Source organism: Melospiza georgiana, chromosome 5 (assembly GCF_028018845.1).
Source record: "Melospiza georgiana isolate bMelGeo1 chromosome 5, bMelGeo1.pri, whole genome shotgun sequence".
Taxonomy (NCBI): Eukaryota; Metazoa; Chordata; class Aves; order Passeriformes; family Passerellidae; genus Melospiza; species Melospiza georgiana.
Window position 1 is genome coordinate 67,804,373 of NC_080434.1, and position 17,310 is coordinate 67,821,682.

The window sequence follows — 17,310 nt, forward strand, 5'->3', positions numbered from 1 at the left end:
TACCGGGCCCTCGGAAAAGCTCCCCCCTTCCCACATGTGACCATATTAAAGTGGCCTTTGCAGCCTTTTCCCCCATATAAAACTGTCTTCACTCCTGCAGTCCGGGAGTTAAAAGGCAACTCCAGCTGCAGGCAGGAGGCTGAAATTAAAGGCTTTGCCCTGGTCTAAATGGAAAATGGATATTGCTTCCCATATCCAGGGCTGGGAACAATGGGGCTGCGGCTCCGGGCTGGGGTAATGGCCTGCTTTGCTGGGAGGAAGGAGCAGAGGGGAAGGGGGAAAAGGGGGAATCTCACCTTTTTCCCTTGTGGTTAACTCTTCCATGGCTGGTGGGGAGCAGGAGAAGCTGAGCAAGGAGCCTGGGACCAGTGGTGGCTTTTGCAGTAGAGCTGAGGCAAAGCCTCCAGCATCTTTCCCTGGAGAGAACGGGGTTTGAAGCAATTCCTCCCAGGGAGAATAGGGTTTGAAGGAGAGAACAGGGTTTGAAACAGTTCCCCCTGGAGAAAATGGGATTTGAAACAGTTCCACCTGGGGTTTGAAACAATTCCCCCTGGAGAGAATGGGATTTGAAACAATTCCCCCTGGGGTTTGAAAAAATTCCCCCTGGAGAGAATGGGATTTGAAACAATTCCCCCTGGGGTTTGAAAAAATTCCTCCTGGAGAGAATGGGGTTTCAAAGAATTCCCCCCAGAGAACATGGGGTTTGAAACCATTCCTCCTGGACAGAACAGGGTTTCAAACAATTCCCCATGGAGAAAATGGGATTTGAAACAATTCCACCTGGGGTTTGAACCATTTCCCTGGGAGAGAATGGAGTTTGAAACAATTTCCCCCAGAAAAAATGGAGTTTGAAACTGGAGAGAAGGGGGTTTCAAACAATTCCCCCTGGAGAAAATGGGGTTTGAAACCATTCCCCCTGGGGATTGAAACAATTCTCCTTGGAGAGAATGGGGTTTGAAACAATTTGCCCCAGAGAAAATGGGGTTTGAAACAATTTCCCTGATATATTGATGTCCATGTGCTCCCTGTTATCCCTGTGCTCCTTGTCCATGTGTTCCCTGTTGTCCCGAGCAGGCCTGGCCAGGAGCTCAGACTCAATGGGTCTAGAGAGGTCCTTGAGTCTGTTGGACCAAAGATTTCAAACTTATTTTTCCCCCCCCCTCTTGCTTTCTCCTTGTAAATTTTTATTGCTTTCCAAGTTGGCTTTAAATGAACTCAGCCAAACCAAGGATGGGAGAGAGGGAAAGGAGAGTTGGATCTTATGGACTCTTCCAAGTGAGATTTCTGAGGCCATGCCTGGTTCTTGGTCGTTTCATGGAATCATGGAATTATTTGGCTTAAAAGGGACCTTAAATCCCACCCAGTGCCACTTCCACTGTCCCAGGCTGCTCCAAGCCCTGCCCAACCTTGCCTTGGACACTTCTGGGATGGGGACTCACAACCTCTCCTGACCTCCTTTCCTTTGGGATCACCTTTGCTTGTGCTTCTTGGCCTCCCTCCTCTTCACCAGGCCCCAAATAATTTATTTTTGAGCACATAATAGGAGAAACCAAGCCCTGAAGTACCCAAAATGCAAAATTGGGATTTACTTAAAAGGGACCTTAAATCCCATCCAGTGCCACTTCCACTGTCCCAGGCTGCTCCAAGTCCTGTCCAACCTGGCCTTGGACACTTGTGGCATGGCGAGCCACAACCTCTCCTGACCTCTGGAGCCTCTTTTCCTTTGGGATCACCTTTGCTTGCATTTCTTGGCCTCCTTCCTCTTCACCAGGCCCCAAATAATTTAATTTTGAGCACATAACAGAAGAAACCAAGCCCTGAAGTACCCAAAATGCAAAATTGGGATTCACTGCCTGAAGAAGGAACGGGTGGCTGCTGCTTTTTCCAGGACACAGGTCGAGGTCAGGTCTGGGTGGAGGAGACCAAATCCTGCCGGGCTGGCAGGAGAGGCCTCTCGCAGCCACTCTCTCTTCCCCCCACGCAATTCCTGCTCCACTTCATCTCCGTGTTTTCGGTATCGAGGGGGTGTTTACAGTCAACAAACCAGAGCCTCCTTTTTTGATCCCGGCTTTCCCTGCCGAGCACCTGCGAGTGCGTCCATGCGCTCCGTGAGATTTGTTGGGAATATTTACCAGTGTTTTCCAAGAGGAGCATCTGCTGGGGAGTCGGACTCCTTGTGCCTCATTAGTGGCTACCGGGCTTCTCTTATCTGCACACATCTCCGGGGCATGTCAGGATCATTTTCTGAGCTGCTTTTCTTGGCAGCTCCTTCCTCACTGGTGGGAAGCTCCTGGTGTTTGGTGAAGTGCTGGACCCTAAAAAAAAAAAACAAAAACAAAACCTGCTTGTTTCAGCTGGTTTTGGGGTGAAAAAAGGGTGATTTGTAAGGTTTTAAAGGTTCTGTGCTGCTTTTGGTAAGGTGTGTCCCATCCAAGTTGCTGCGCTGCGGTGTTGAGCAATTGGGGTTGGGTTTGGGGTATTTCCATGGAATTCCAGGGTTGTGAGGGGGGAGCAGGGATGGGATCCAGGTTGGACCAAGTGGGTTTTTAGCATGAATGTGTTGTTTGGCACTTGCAGGCATATTAAAATGGAGCCCTGAGCTGGGGCTGTCTCGGGCAGGTGAGGGTGATACAGGCCAGGGCTCTGCTCATGATGTGAGGGGAAGGAAATCCTGATTTTTGTTGGAAGGAGGCTGGAATTGCCTAAACTGTGACTAAACCCCCCCAGAAATGGGATTTTGGCCGCAGATCTGGCCTTTCCTACTCGCAGAACATGGGAGGGGGTTGGTGGTCAGGGTACTGACTGCGAGATGGGTGCTGTGCTGGACACTCAGGGGCTCCAGAGCTCTGAGCAGCCTGGTGAGAAGGGATGGGGCCACCATCTCCCAGGATGGGGACACGTGGGTGGGAAGGGATCTCAGGAGGGCTCCAGTCCACCCTCCTGCCTGGAGCTGGGAGATCAGACTTCAGGGATTTGTCCAGCCTGGCCTGGAAGGGTTCCAAGGATGGAGATTGGGATCCAGCTTTGGGGATTTCTTTCTGCTACTTCATGGAATTATGGGATATTCTGAGTTGGAAGGGACTCAAAAAGATCGAGCTCCTGAGGGAATCATCCAGAAATCAAAATCCACACCTTGGTGTTATCAGCACCCTGCTCCAACCAATCTCAGGGATTTTTATTGTTGCCCTTGTGGAAAAACTTCTTGTCTACTGAAAATTCCCATCTTTATCCACAGAGGAGGTCTCAAACCAGTGGTGCCCAGTTTGTGAGGGGTTCAGGGTTTCTCCCTTTCCATGAGGGATGATTGGAATTTGTCCTTTTGGATGTCACCATGTTGGAATGTTCCTCCAGCCTGCCCAGACCTCTCCAGGCATTGGCTCTGCCTTGAGTCTGTCAATTTTCACAAAATTTGGGGACATCTGCAAAGTGGAGAGATCTTGTCCAGGGCTCCTGCAGGTCATTGGTGGGGATATGGAGGGAGCAGGTCCCAGAATTCCTGTTATTCCAAATCCCACTTCTTGTGGCCCCTGTGGAAAGTTTTGCTGGTTGTCCCAGGCCAGGTTGGACATTGGAGCTTGGAGCACCCTGGAACAGTGGGAGGTGTCTCTGCCATGGCAGGGGTGGCACTGGGTGGGATTTAAGGTCCTTCCAACCCAAACCATTCCATGATTTTAGTGGTGTTATGTGGATAAATCCAGGTGGATGCTGGGTTTAGGATTCTCCAAGCATGGAATTAAACCTGGGTTCATTCCTGGTTATTTAAACCAGAGTTACAGGGATGGGACTGAGCTGCTCTGTTCATGGGGGGTACAAAAACCTCCTCCAGTGGATGTAAAATTGGGCAGTTCTGGTAAATTTGGGCTGTGTCCATGGATTGATTTCTCTGGCACAAACTGGCACAACCTGGGTTTTCCCAGGAGGAATCTTCTCAGCAGACCTTGCAGCACATCCCCTTCCTTGCTGTGGTTGTGATGGGATTTTAATGGAAGAGCCCAGAGGATTCACTGATTTTTAGGGAATGATTAATGATGTTCCAAATGGGAAGGGTTTGAGATGGCTCAGGCAGTGACATCCCACGGAAATGTTGGGTTATGGATACCCTGTGTTATCCAGGTAGGAGATATGTGAAGTGCACAAAGTGCATTTCTGCTCCAGGCTGAGGAGAAACTGTGCTCCAAACCACTGTCATCCCAGTTCCCAAAGTCCCATTTCCATGGGCATTTTGATTATTCCTGGAGAATAAAACCAGGAGCACATTTTTTCCCTGGTGTAATCCCAGCTCGCTTGGCTCTCAGCTCTGCGCTGCTCCTGAATCCCGAAACATTTTTGGGTTTGTTCAGCTGCTGTTTTTGCTTTCTTGTGATTATCCTCTGTTTTCCCTTCTGTGGTGTTCATCCCCGCTGGTAATTATCCCCCTCTCCCTGCCAACTCTGTGAACTCCGGGGCTAATTTGAGCAGGAGAGTTCTGCCCGGTAATTTTACAAATATGAGGCGTTATTGAGGGTTTTTCCTGGACCGGTGATTACAAGGAATGGGTCCTTTGGGAGCCAGGAATCCTTTGGGTTCCTCTGCTCCCTCGGAGGGGTTGGGAGCTGGGTGAAGCTGGAATTAAAGCTGGATGGAAAAGGAGCAGCTCCTGTGCCCAGCCCTGGCGCTGGGTTCCATGGAATCGCTGAGGTTGGAAAAGCCCTCCAGGATTGAATCCAGCTGTTCCAAGGCCACCGCTGACCGTGTCCCCAAGTGCCACATCCACAGGGATGGGGACTCCAGACCTCCCTGGGCACTGCCAATGCTTGACCACCCTTTCATGAAGGAATTTTCCCAAATATCCAACATAAACTTTCCCCACAGGCTGTTTCCTCTTGTTCTCTCCCTAAATGTGAGAGAGGAGCAGCCCTAAAACACAAATCCCACCTGGAGTTTCATCTGGGCAGCCCAGAAAACTCAGGATCTTGTGGTTGGCTCTAAAATATTCTTGATCTGGTTGATGTGTTCATTTGGTTTTTTGCTTTTTTGGGTTTTTTTATCCAGAGGAAAACAGGATTCAGGCATGAAATTCAGGGGAGTAATGGATTATCTGGAGACCTGAGAAGATGAATAGTCCTAAACAGATCAAATGTGGGAAACTGGGTGGTCTGAGCTCAAACTGCCACGAAGAGGAAGAAATATTTTCCATTTTGAGGAGAATGTAATATGGCAGCAGTGGGAATATCTGGGGAGATGAGGGAGGAATGCACTTAGGAGAAAGGGATGGAACTGGGAGGATGAAAAATGGGAGTAGGGTCACGAGAGGGGCTGTGGGGAGGCCGAGGTTTTTGTTGGAGGAACCTCTTGCGAGAGAGTCCCTGATTCCTGGGGCAGCCAGAAATGGCTCAGGAAAGAGAAGCCAGGGAGCAGCGCCGTGAGGGGATGGGTTTGGTCATACTGGCAGGTCCCTGGACCATAAATTTTGGGGAAACTGTTAAAATGTGAATAGGATTCTCTGATTTTCTTTTTGGGAATGGTTTCAAAGGAGCAAATTTGCTGCTCCTTCCCTTCTGCTGCAGTTCACTTTGTGGAGTTGGAACGAGGAGGTGGCACCCAAAACCTTCCAAGGCTGAGGAGAATCCAGACAAGGATGGGAGTCCCGTTGTTGTGGGGCCGTTTCCAGCCCAGCTCTGGTCACTTCTCCTTCTCCTGCTGTGGAAAACACATTTTTCCTCTGGAAAAGATTCCAAAGTACTTTTAAATTTCAGAAGTTGTGGTGAAGCTGTTTCAGGTGCTTCACCCTCCTCAGAGCCATGAGTGAAATCGGGATGGAGACCCGGCCAGGTTGTCCCTGTGGGGAAGGACCTGAGGAGAGGGGTTGGGAATTTTCGTTCCTGTGCTTCCATGAGCCCCAGGACCTGGGGGACTCTCCCATCCTGTGGTGCTCCCGAGGAGCTGGTGGGGAAAATTCCCCATGGGAATGGTGGGGAGCTGCTGGAGAGAGTCCAGAGGAGGCCCCAGAGCTGCTGCAGGGCTGGAGCCAGGCTGGGAGAGCTGGGAATGTTCCCCTGGAGAAGGGGAAAATCCAAGGAATCCTCAGAGTCCCTGGAGGGGCTCCAGGAGAGCTGGAGAGGGACTGGGGACAAGGCCCGCAGGGACAGGAGGCAGGGAATGGCTCCCACTGGGAAAGGGGAGATTGGGCTGGGATCTTGGCAAGGAATTGCTGGCTGGGAGGGTGGGCAGGGGCTGGGCTGGAATTGCCAGATTTGCTGTGGCTGCCCCTGGATCCCTGGCAGTGCCCAAGGCCAGGTTGAATCCACCTGGGACAGTGGGAGGTGCCCATGGATGGGGGGGAATGAGGAGATTTTTCAGGTCCTTTCCCACCCAAACCAGTCTGGAATTCTGTGGAGCTGGGTTGGACGCAGCCATGGTGGGACACTGGAAATGCAGCCAGGTGTGGGGTGGCTCCTTGTCCTTTCTTTACTGAGGGAAAGTGTGGATGAGCAGGCAGGGTCCTGGAGCTGGAGGATGAGGGATCAATCCCAGATCTGCCTGGATCTGGTGTAGTCTCAGCAGAAACCTCCAAAATCTGCTCTTAAAACTGGTCTCAGGCCTCCTGCTCCTCTTGGAGAGTCCAATGAGTCCTTGAGGCTACCACAAAATATTGAGGAAACAGCAGCTTCTGTGAGTGCAGTGATGAATTAATTACTCATTAATTTCAGGGGATGGTGCACCATGAATGAGGGGTTTGGTGTGAGTGTCCAACCATGGTCCTGCTGCTGCTGGTGGTGGCTCCTGCCTTTGATGGTGCCACACGCTCATTTATTAAAGAAATTATGTAAAAACACCTTCAGTTTTAAATTGGCCCCAAAATTCAATTATTTTTTAGTTTTTTTAAGTTTTAATTTTTTAATTTTAATTTTTTTTTATTTAAGTAATTTCCTCCAGCTTAATGAGTGGCTTCACTCCAAGGTGTCAGTGATGGCACCAGGGCTGGGTTGATGAGGATGGAGATGATCATGGGTGGGTTTGTGCTGCTCATGGAGGTTTGGAGAGCCAAGGCCCAGCAGAATTTAATAAATCCTTTTGGTTTTGTCCCTCAGTGGTGGGGTGGGAGTGGGACAATCCCTTTTTCCTTGGTTTTCCCATGGTGGAGAGGACATGGACAACACCAGGATTGTGAGAAGCACCAAACTTCAGGCCTTGCAGAGGGGCTTAAAGGGAGGTGGCTGCTCCCTGCATGGCATTTATCAATTTTTAGCTTCAGGCACCACCCAATTTTATCTCTTGGTTTGATAAAATTATAATAATCCTCCTCTTTCTTGACCTCACCTGTAGATCCCTGATTTCTGCCTTGGGATTTTTCCCTTTCCTGAGGGAAACAGCTTTTGGGAGTGTTGGGAACACCTGACAGGGAAATGTTGGTTCACAGTTCCTGGTTCTAAAATCTCTCTTAAAATATCAAATTTCTCATAGATTCAAGTTGGTCCTGAGCCTGATTACAGGGGAAAAACTGGGATTTGTGATCCAGGTTTCAGGGCGGCTGGATGTGCCTGGGATGGACTGGGAGCTGCTCATCCTGAGCCCCCCTGAGACTCAGCCAGGACAAAAAGCAGAATTCAAGGACAAAATCCACATTTAGAATCTCCACAACCCTTTGCAGTGCACAGTGACAAGGAAATTTTGGGGTGGATTTGAGCACCTTAAAAGGTTTTGGGGGTGGATTTTAGGACCTTAGAAGGTTTTAGGGAATGAATTTTAAGACCTAAGAAGGTCTTGCAGATGGATTTCAGTACCTAAAAAGATGTTTTAGATGGTTTTTAGGACCTAAGAAGGTTTTTAAAATGGATTTTTGCACCTAAGAAGGTTTTGGGAATGGATTTTAAGACCTGAGAAGGTGTTTTTGGATGGATTTTTTTCACCTAAGAAGCTTTTGGGGATGGATTTTTGCATGTAAGAAAGTTTTGGGGATAGATTTTAGAATCTTAAAAGGTTTTGGGGATGGATTTTTGCACCTAAGAAGATTTTGGGGATGGATTTTTGCATGTAAGAAAGTTTTGGGGATGGATTTTAGAATCTTAGAGGGTTTTGGGGATGGATTTTAGGACCTAAGAAGGTTTTGGGGATGAATTTGAGGACCCAAGAAGGTTTTTTGGATGGATTTTAGCACCTAAAAAGGTTTTTTGGATGGATTTTGACCCCTTTGGGAAGGGTAGAATTAGCTGGGAGAGCTCTGGGCACATCCCTGGGCTGATTCCTGCCTGAGCCTGGAGCTGCACTTGGAGAAAAGAAGGAGCAAGTCAGGCTATGGCTCCTCACAAGCCCCTGGTAGCTGAGGGCATCCCGAGGCAGCCTGGTTGTATAATGCCACAACAGCTGGAGAATCATTAAATTACCATCAGGTTTTGCTTTTAATTAATTTATTTTCTGGAGAGGAGCAGGTTGACAGCTGGTGCCTCGCTCAGGTGATATTTGTTGTTGCATGTTGTTTGTTTTGTGAATTCTAAATGAGGCTGAGTTGGGTTTTTTGTTGTTTTTTTTTTTTTTTCTTCCCTCTCCCTTGGCTCCCAACAGTTCAAAGCAAGACGTTGTCCCTTCCCTGAGATGTTTGTGATCCAATTTCAGACAGAAAACAGGGAGGGTGTGGAGGAGGGAGGATGGGGCAGGGATGAAACATCCAGGGCTGGATGGCCTGGGGGCTCATCCTTAAGTTCTGGGGAGCTTCAGGATGGGGGTGCTGAGGTGGAGCCTGGTTTGGAGCAAAGATCACCCCAGAGGGGCCATCCAGAGCCCAGCCCAGGGGTGATGGCCATGGAGAGGGGTCAGCTGTGGGCATGGAAACCCTCTGGACACTCAGAGCCATGGCAGGTTGGGAAAAATGAGCTGCAGAGTTTGTTTCTCCCAATGATACAGAGTGGTCTTGAGGAGTGCCCCAAACACATTCTGGAATTCTGTGCCCCAAACCCATTCTGGAATGCTGTACACAAAGCACATTCTGGAATTCTGCACACAAAACACATTCTGGAATTCTGTAACCCAAACACATTCTGGAATTCTGTAACCCAAACACATTCTGGAATTCTGTAACCCAAACACATTCTGGAATTCTCTACCCCTGACATATTCTGGGATTCTGCACCTCAAACACATTCTGGAATGCTGCACTCCAAACCCATTCTGGAATTCTGCACCCCAAAGCCATTCTGGAATTCTCTACACAAAACACATCCTGGAATTCTGCACCCCAAACACATTCTGGAATTCTGCACCCCAAACACAATTCTGGAATTCTCCACTCCAAACACATTCTGGAATGCTGCACCCCAAACCCATTCTGAAATTCTGCACTGCAAACATTCTGGAATTCTGAACCCCAAACACATTTTGGAATTCTGTACACAAAACACATTCTGGAATTCTGCACCCCAAACACATTCTGGACCTCTGTACCCCAAACACATTCTGGAATTCTGTACACAAAACCCGTTCTGGAGTTCTGCACCCCATACACATTCTGGAACTCACAGAATCCCAGGAGGACTTGGTTGGAGGGACCTTTTGAGCCCATCCATGGGTAGGGAATCCTCACCTATCCCAGGGTGCTCCAGGCCCTGTCCAAGCTGCCTTTACCTCCCCCTGTTTCTTTCTTTGGTGTCTTTTTGGCCCCTCATTCTCTTTGCTGACACCACCATTGGTTGTTCCATGGAGCAATGAATCCAACATTTGGCCATGTTGTGGTACAGAACATTTGGCCATATTGTGGTACAGAAATCAGCTGGGCACATCCCTGTGGATCCCAGGGACTGGGCATGGAACGTTCCTGTACCTGAGCACTCGGGGTTGGACTCGGTGTGTTCAGATAAACTCCTTGTGCTCTGATACTTGAATGGAATTTTGGGGGAAAATTCTACATTTGTGCTGGGGGAACACAAGGTTGGGCATTGAATATGCCAGCTGGGGGTGGCAGCAGGGCTAGGGCAGGAACAGAGCTGGGAAGGGGCTGGAGAATTCCTGAGGGAGCTGGGAAGGGGCTGGAGAATTCCTGAGGGAGCTGGGAAGGGGCTGGAAAATCCCTGAGGGAGCTGGGAAGGGGCTGGAGAATTCCTGAGGGAGCTGGGAAGGGGCTGCAGAATCCCTGAAGAGGAATTTCTCCATGGAAAGGGGAATTAGGAATTGGAAGTGCCCAGGGAGGTTTGGAGTGCCCATCCCTGAGGGATTTCCAGCCCTGTGTCTGTGGCACTTGGGGACATGTGGCACTGGTGGCCCTCGTGCCTCTGGGCATGGTTGGACTCCCAGATCTCAGAGGGCTTTTCCAACCTCAGCGATTCCACGGTTTACATTCCAAGTGACCTCTTCCTGCACATCCTGAGGGCTGCAATGACCCTTTCCTGTTTTCCAGGGAGCCCGGGAGACCTTTGAGAGCTACTACAGGAAGCAGAGGAGAAAACAAGCGCGGCTGGTGCTGCAGCCTCCCTCCAACATGGTCAGTCTGTCCTGGAGCCTCATCCCGGGCTCCTGCTGGCCCTGGCTCATCCCCAAAATCCCCCCTTGCCCTCAGCCACCTGGGTTTTAACCTCTGCTCCCTCTCTCTTTGTTGCAGCACGAAACTTTAGATGGCTACAGGAAGTATTTCAATCAAATTGTAGGGTAGGTGTTCCTTTTATACATGGCCCTGCTAAAAATGGGTGGCCTGGCCTGCTCAGGAGCCCAAAAAAAACCAGGAGAGGAGGGAATGTTGGTATTTTTGGTGGTCCTCAAAGCCAAAACAGGACAAAAAAAGAGGTGGTTTGTGCTTTTTAAGTGTTGTAAAGTGAATTTTATCCACTTTGCTGTGTCACTGAGGGGGGAGCGGGGAGGGACCTGCCAGCTCTTACAGATGTCTGAATTTCTGGGAATTTCTGGGATTTTCTATGTATTTTTTGGGATTTTCTATGAATTTCTAGGAATTTTTATGAATTACTGGGAATTTCTGGGATTTTCTATGAATTTTTTGAGATTTTATATGAACTTCTAGGAATTTTTGTACATTTCTGGGAATTTCTGGGATTTTCTCATAATTTCTGGGATTTTCTATGAATTTCTAGGAATTTTTGTACATTTCTGGGAATTTCTGGGATTTTCTCATAATTTCTGGGATTTTCTATGAATTTCTAGGAATTTTTATTAATTTCTGGGAGTTTCTCTGGATTTCTGGGAATTTGAGGGTGAATGACCCTGTGGATTATGTTCATCTTCTTGCCCTGCTAATGACATGAATGAGCTCGCTGCCTTAATGATTTGAGAATATTTAACTATTACTCTTTAATTATTTTCCTGCTGGAGGAGGTGATTCTCTCTTCCCCAGAGCTGCATTTTTGTCACGCTCAAATCTGAACAAAAATCTTCCCAAACTGAGCTCCGAGAGGAGAATTCCAAAGGCCGCTGAGCCATAAAAATTGGACAGATTTGTTCTTTCTTCATCTAATAATGAGAATTATTTCAATAATTCCACGTGTGGTGCTCCCCTCCTGCAGCTCCCTGCTCCTGGCCTGGATTTCCTCGGAAAAACCACCTGGAAATTCATGTGTCACCATTTAAAATGCCCATTCTCACCCTCATTCCTTGGAAAACACTTTGTTTGGAGCAGCAGAGTTGATCTCCAACTGGAGATTGGAGCAAATTGGGATTGTCTGGAAATTTGGGAGCACGTGGTGGGCCTAGGTGGGAGAGGGAATTTTCCCTGCAGTTCCAACATTTTTCCCTGCAGTTCCAACATTTTTCCCTGTACTTAAAGCATTTTTCCCTGCAAATAAAGCGTTTCCCCCTGCAGATAAATAATTTTTCCTTACAGTTCCAACATTTTTTCCCTGTACTTTAAACAATTTTTCCTGCAGATAAAGCAGTTTCCCCTGTAATTAAAATATTTTCCCCTGCAGATAAAGCATTTTCCCCTGCAAATTAAGCATTTTTCCTGCACTTAAAGCAGTTTTCCCTGCAGATAAAGCATTTTCCCTACAATTCCAACATTTTCCCCTGTACTTAAAACATTTTTCCTTGCACTTAAAGCATTTTTCCCTGCAGATAAAGTGTTTTTCCCTGAAGATAAAGAGGGAAGATAAAGTTTTCCCTATACTTAAAGCATTGAAGATCAAGTTTTCCCTATACTTAAAGCATTTTCCCCTGCAGATAAAGGATTTTCCCCTGCAGATAAAGCAGTTTTCCCTGTATTTAAAACATTTTCCCCTGCAGATGAAGTGTTTTTCCCTGCAGATAAAGCAGTTTTCCCTGCAGATACAGCAAGATAAAGCATTTTCCCCAGTTGTGATGGACTTGCTGCTGGCTGCAGCAGAGTTTAATCCGTGGTTCTTGTGGGAATAACAAGGTGGAGAACTCACGGAGGGGGAATTCTGCCTTTGTGTACACGCAGAGCGGCACAGGGAGGGTTTTACCTCCCTCCTCCAACCCAGTGAAATTAAAAATGAGGGAATAAGTGCTTGGAGCTGCCTGGATTTGACAAATCCCCCAAACCCAGAGCCCAACTTTGCCCGAAGGGGCTCGGGGAATGTCCTTGGACCCCTCAGATGTGAAGTTTCGGTGGCGTTTTTCTGCGTTTCAGGTTTTTTGTGGTGGAGGATCACATCCTGCACACCACGCAGGGCCTGGTCAACCGGGCCTACATTGATGAGCTGTGGGAGATGGCCCTGTCCAAAACCATCGCGGCCCTCAGGACCCACTCCGTGAGTAAAAGCCCAGCAGAGCTCAGCTGTTGCTTGACTGTCCCTGACATGTTGCAATTCTGCCTTTTTTCCCCCTCAGGATTCTTTGTTCTCCCTCTTTTCCAATGAGTGTTTAAAGGAACGACACAGACACGCAGATAATTCTCTTTGTCTGGGTTGTTTTAGCCTCTTGGTTGGCTGTATTTCCCTACCAAACTCGATATTTTGAAGACTAAAATGGTGGTTTTGTGTTTTTGTCATTATTTAATCCAGAATTCTTGAGGAGCACCAGCAGAAGGAGTTGATTTGTCCCAAAAAAATGGGGGGGGAAAGCATCTTTTTGGAAAAGCATGACCTTGTTTGATAGAGAGTCAGAGAATCCCAGGGTGATTGAGGTTGGAGGGGACCTTGGAGATGATCTTGACCCCTTAAATTTCATGGCTAAAATTGGGCTGGAAAATGGGCTAAAAATGGGCTGAGAAATGGGCTAAAAATGGGCTGGAAGACGGGCTGAAAAACCAAATCCAGAGAGACAGAACCCCAGGAGCGAGCCAGGAGGCACCTTGGGTGAAAATATGGGAAGAGAAGGACACAGATCTGTCTGATGAACTTGGATCTCTCAGGGATGAGGGATCCCCAGAAGGTTCCTGGTGTTCTCCATTCCCATCCAGGTGACTGGAAAATTGATTTTCCCAAGAAACTTGGGAGAGAAAAGCGTCTTTCTGGCACACCAAACATGACGTTGTCTGATACAGAACCAGAGAATCCCAGGGTGGTTTAGGTTGGAGGGGATCTTAGAGATCATCTTGATCCCTTAAATTTCATGACTGAAAAATGGGCTGGAAGTGGGCTAAAAATGGGCTGAGAAATGGGCTGAAAATGGGCTAAAAATGGACTGGAAAATGGGCTGGAAACAGAAATCCAGAGAGAGAGAACCCCAAGAGAGAGCCAGGAGCAGCTTGGGTGGAAGTATGAAAAGAGATGGACACGAAGACCAGATTTGGAGCATCCTGATGCAGTGGAAGGAGGTGGAACCATATGGGATTGAAGGTCCTTTCCACCCCACACCATTCCATGGCTCTTTCCTGCTCCTGGATCTTTCTGGGATGAAGGACCCCAGAAGGTTCCTGGTGTTCTCCATCCCCATCCAGGTGACTGGAAAGTTGATTTTTCCCAAAATGTGGTGTTAAAACGTCTTTTGGCACACATGATCAGAGAATCCCAGAGTGGTTTGGGTTGGAGGGGACCTTAGAGATCATCTTGATCCCTTAAGTTTCATGGCTGTGAATGGGCTGAGAAGTGGGCTAAAAAATGGGCTGAAAAACCAAATCCAGAGAGACAGAACCCCAGGAGAGAGCAAGGGTGAAAATATGGGAAGAGAAGGACACAGATCTCTGTGGTGAACCTGGATCTCTGTGGGATGAGGGACCCCAAAGGGTTCCTGGTGTTCTCCATCCCCATCCAGGTGACTGCAGAGCCTCCTCCTTCCCCCTCAGCTCCTGTGCTGGCAGGGGGGATAAACACCAACCCCCCCAGCTGCAAACCTGTGTTTGTTTTGGTTTCAAGTGGGATTTTCTCGGGGCTGGCAGCAGGAGGCTGAGGCAGGCCCAGCCACGGGGTTTTTTGGTGTTCCCAGCTTTGTTGCCACTCAGGTTGTTTCAAGTGGTGCCAAAGGGAACGCATGGAGTGGCTGCCAGGGGAGGCTTCTTCAGCAATCACAAAACATTCCCTGATTTCCCAATGCCTGTGGCCACCACCATTTATTTGCCCTGAGCGCTCCCAGTTCAACCAGTGCCCTGCATCCCAAACTGGGATCTGAGGGAGGGTCTCTCACCTTGCTGAGGCCATTTGGATCCTTCCAAGGCAGACAAATTTATCCCTGGATTTTCCTCCTCGCCGCAGACAGGGACATCTTTAATCACTGCTGATGCTTCAGGGCATTATCTTTCTTCCTGACTCTCCTTTTTGGACAGGGAGATGGAAAACGTGTGTCTCCCAATCCTTCCCTCTGATTAATGGAGCTGTTCCTCCTGGAGTTTCCAGCAAGCCTTAAATCCCACTCCCTTTCCAGCCGGGGATCACTGATTCTATATTTGGGCAGCCTCTGTCTCAAACTCCACATTTTCCAGTTCATTTTTGGCTGCTCTTGGGAAGCCCAGGGGAGACTGGGGCTGCTCTGGGGACACTGAGCTGTGTCTGGGGGGCTTGGAGCAGGATAAATCCCCGTGCTGGAGCTGCAATCCAGCATGTTTTCCCCTCAGCCTGGCTGAGATGCTTCATTACCATCAGACACAACACAGTAAATATTAAATGAGAGGCAAATGAAATGAGAGGTAAATATTAAATGTCACCCTGTCCCACGGTGACAACACCATGGGAGCCATCTCCTCTCACTGCCCAGCAGCTCCTGGGCAGTTTTAGACACACCTCAGGTGTCTCTGGGGCAGGCCAGACCTTCTCCAGCCCGGAGAGCAGAGCCTTATCAGCCTTATCACCCTTATCAGCCCTGCCCTCGCTGCTCCTGGGCCTGGGCAGCGTTTATCAGATAAACTCTGGGCAGTGTTTATCAGATCCCTGGTGGCACAGGGGGGCTCAGGGCAGGGTTTGGGCTGTGCCACGCAGTCACAGCTGTGTTTTCCTCTCTGCCCCCCTCTCCAGTCCTACTGCTCTGACCCCAGCCTGGTGTTGGACCTGAAGAACCTCATTGTGCTCTTTGCTGACACGCTCCAGGTACGTGGGGCCTCTCCTGGTGCTCCCAGAGCTCCAGCAGTGCTTTGGTGCCTGGGCTGGGCTGGCCAAGCTCTTTTTTGGCATTTCTAGGCCAAAAAAATGCCAGAATTTTTTTGGCATTTGTGGATGGCCTGAGGGACAGCCTGATTTGGTCTGTGCAAGGACCAAGCTTGGGCCTGGGACAGCTCTGGGTGGTGCTCCCTTGGTCAATCATCCCCTGAGCCCCTCCAGCTGCACCAGGGGTGGTGCTAGAGGAGGATTTGCCCCTGGTCAATTCAGACAGTGAGCCACAGCTGCACCAGGAGTGGTCCTGGAGGAGGATTTACCCCTGTTAAATGCAGACAAGGATGCCCAGGGGTGGTGCTAGAGGAGGATTTGCCCCTGTTCGATCCAGACAATAATCCCCAGCTGCACCAGGGGTGGTACCTGAAGAAGATTTGCCCTGTTTAATACAGACAGTGATCCCCAGGAGTGGTGCTGGAAGGGGGATTTGCCCCTGATAAATACAGAAAACGATCCCCAGATCCCTGCTGGGGGTTTCATTCCCTTCCTGCTGCTCTGCAGGGCTATGGCTTCCCCGTGAACCAGCTCTTTGACATGCTGCTGGAGATCCAGGACCAGTACAGCGAGACCCTGCTGAAGAAATGGGCCGGGGTCTTCAGGTGAGAGGCTCCAACAGAACCTCCTGAGACACCCCTCACTGAGGGGTTCTGGCCCCTGCGTGGAAGTTTTTGAGGGATCAGTCATAGAAAGGTGGAATGGGTTGGGTGGGAAGGGACCTTAAAGCCCATTTGTGTCTTCCCCTGCTGGAGTAAATTCAGAGGAGACCCCAGAGCTGCTCTCGGGCTGGGACCAGGCTGGGAGAGCTGGGAATGTTCCCTTGGAGAAGGGAAAAATCCAGGGAATGCTCAGAGTTCCTGAAGGGGCTCCAGGAGAGCTGGAGAGGGACTGGGGACAAGGCCTGCAGGGACAGGAGCCAGGGAATGGCTCCCACTGGGAAAGGGGAGATTGGGCTGGGATCTTGGCAAGGAATTGCTGGCTGGGAGGGTGGGCAGGGGCTGGGCTGGAATTCCCAGATTTTCTGTGGCTGCCCCTGGATCCCTGGCAGTGCCCAAGGTGAGGCTGGAGCCCCCTGGGACAGTGGGAGGTGTCCCTGGAGTTGGATCCCAATGGGATTTAAGGTACCTTCCCACCCAGCCCATTCCATGGTTCTGTGCCCTCGCTCCATCACTGAGCTGTGGCTGCTTTGGGCCATCCCTGGCTGCTGCTGCAGGAATTTGGGATCCCACCATAGCCTGGCAGCAGCCTCTGGGAATCCCCTGGCTCAGCAGGAAAACTTTCCCTCACCTTTGTCTCCCTGACTCTTCTCTTCTTCTCCCAGAAATATCCTTGACTCAGATAACTACAGCCCCATCCCGGTGTCAAATGAAGAAGTTTATAGGAAAATCGTTGGGCAGTTCCCATTCCAGGATGCTGAACTTGAAAAGGTAAATCTTGGAATGGGGTGAATGGCCTGGCCTGGCCTGGTTGCTGGGGCAGGAGAACCTCACACCCTTTGTGGGCATTTAAAGCATCCAAAAAACCCCAAATCCACTCCCCAACCCTAATAAACAATAAAAGAGGAAGGAAATCAATGGGGAAGAACCAATATTCCTCCCATGGGATGCATTTCCTTGTGTGGATGAGGGAAGTGGGATTTGTGTTTCTCTCAGAGTGTTGTGTCACACAGGTAGAAAAATCCTCTTCCACTGGCATTTTATTCCTATTTTATGGGCCCTGGGATTGACCTTTTTTGGTTTCAGTCTCATATTTACAGAAAAAGAGCCCAGAAAAGTGATGGTTCTTGGCCTTTGCACGAGCATGTGCTTGGTAAACCAAAGTGTGTCCAGATGTCCCCCAAATCCTGAATCCACACCTG

The 17,310-nt window shown here is 49.3% G+C and overlaps 1 protein-coding gene across 4 annotated transcripts in view; it reads left to right on the forward strand.

Annotated features, from left to right (window-relative positions):
* EXOC6B (exocyst complex component 6B) overlaps window positions 1–17,310 on the forward strand; it is a 296,115-nt gene that overhangs the window by 169,564 nt on the left and 109,241 nt on the right. For all 4 annotated transcript variants that reach the window (XM_058024491.1, XM_058024492.1, XM_058024489.1 and 1 more), the window contains exons 9-14: window positions 10,367–10,450; window positions 10,568–10,614; window positions 12,563–12,683; window positions 15,321–15,392; window positions 15,957–16,054; window positions 16,774–16,879. In XM_058024491.1, the coding sequence (XP_057880474.1) occupies window positions 10,367–10,450; window positions 10,568–10,614; window positions 12,563–12,683; window positions 15,321–15,392; window positions 15,957–16,054; window positions 16,774–16,879 (528 nt within the window). The remainder of the gene's footprint in view (window positions 1–10,366; window positions 10,451–10,567; window positions 10,615–12,562; window positions 12,684–15,320; window positions 15,393–15,956; window positions 16,055–16,773; window positions 16,880–17,310) is intronic.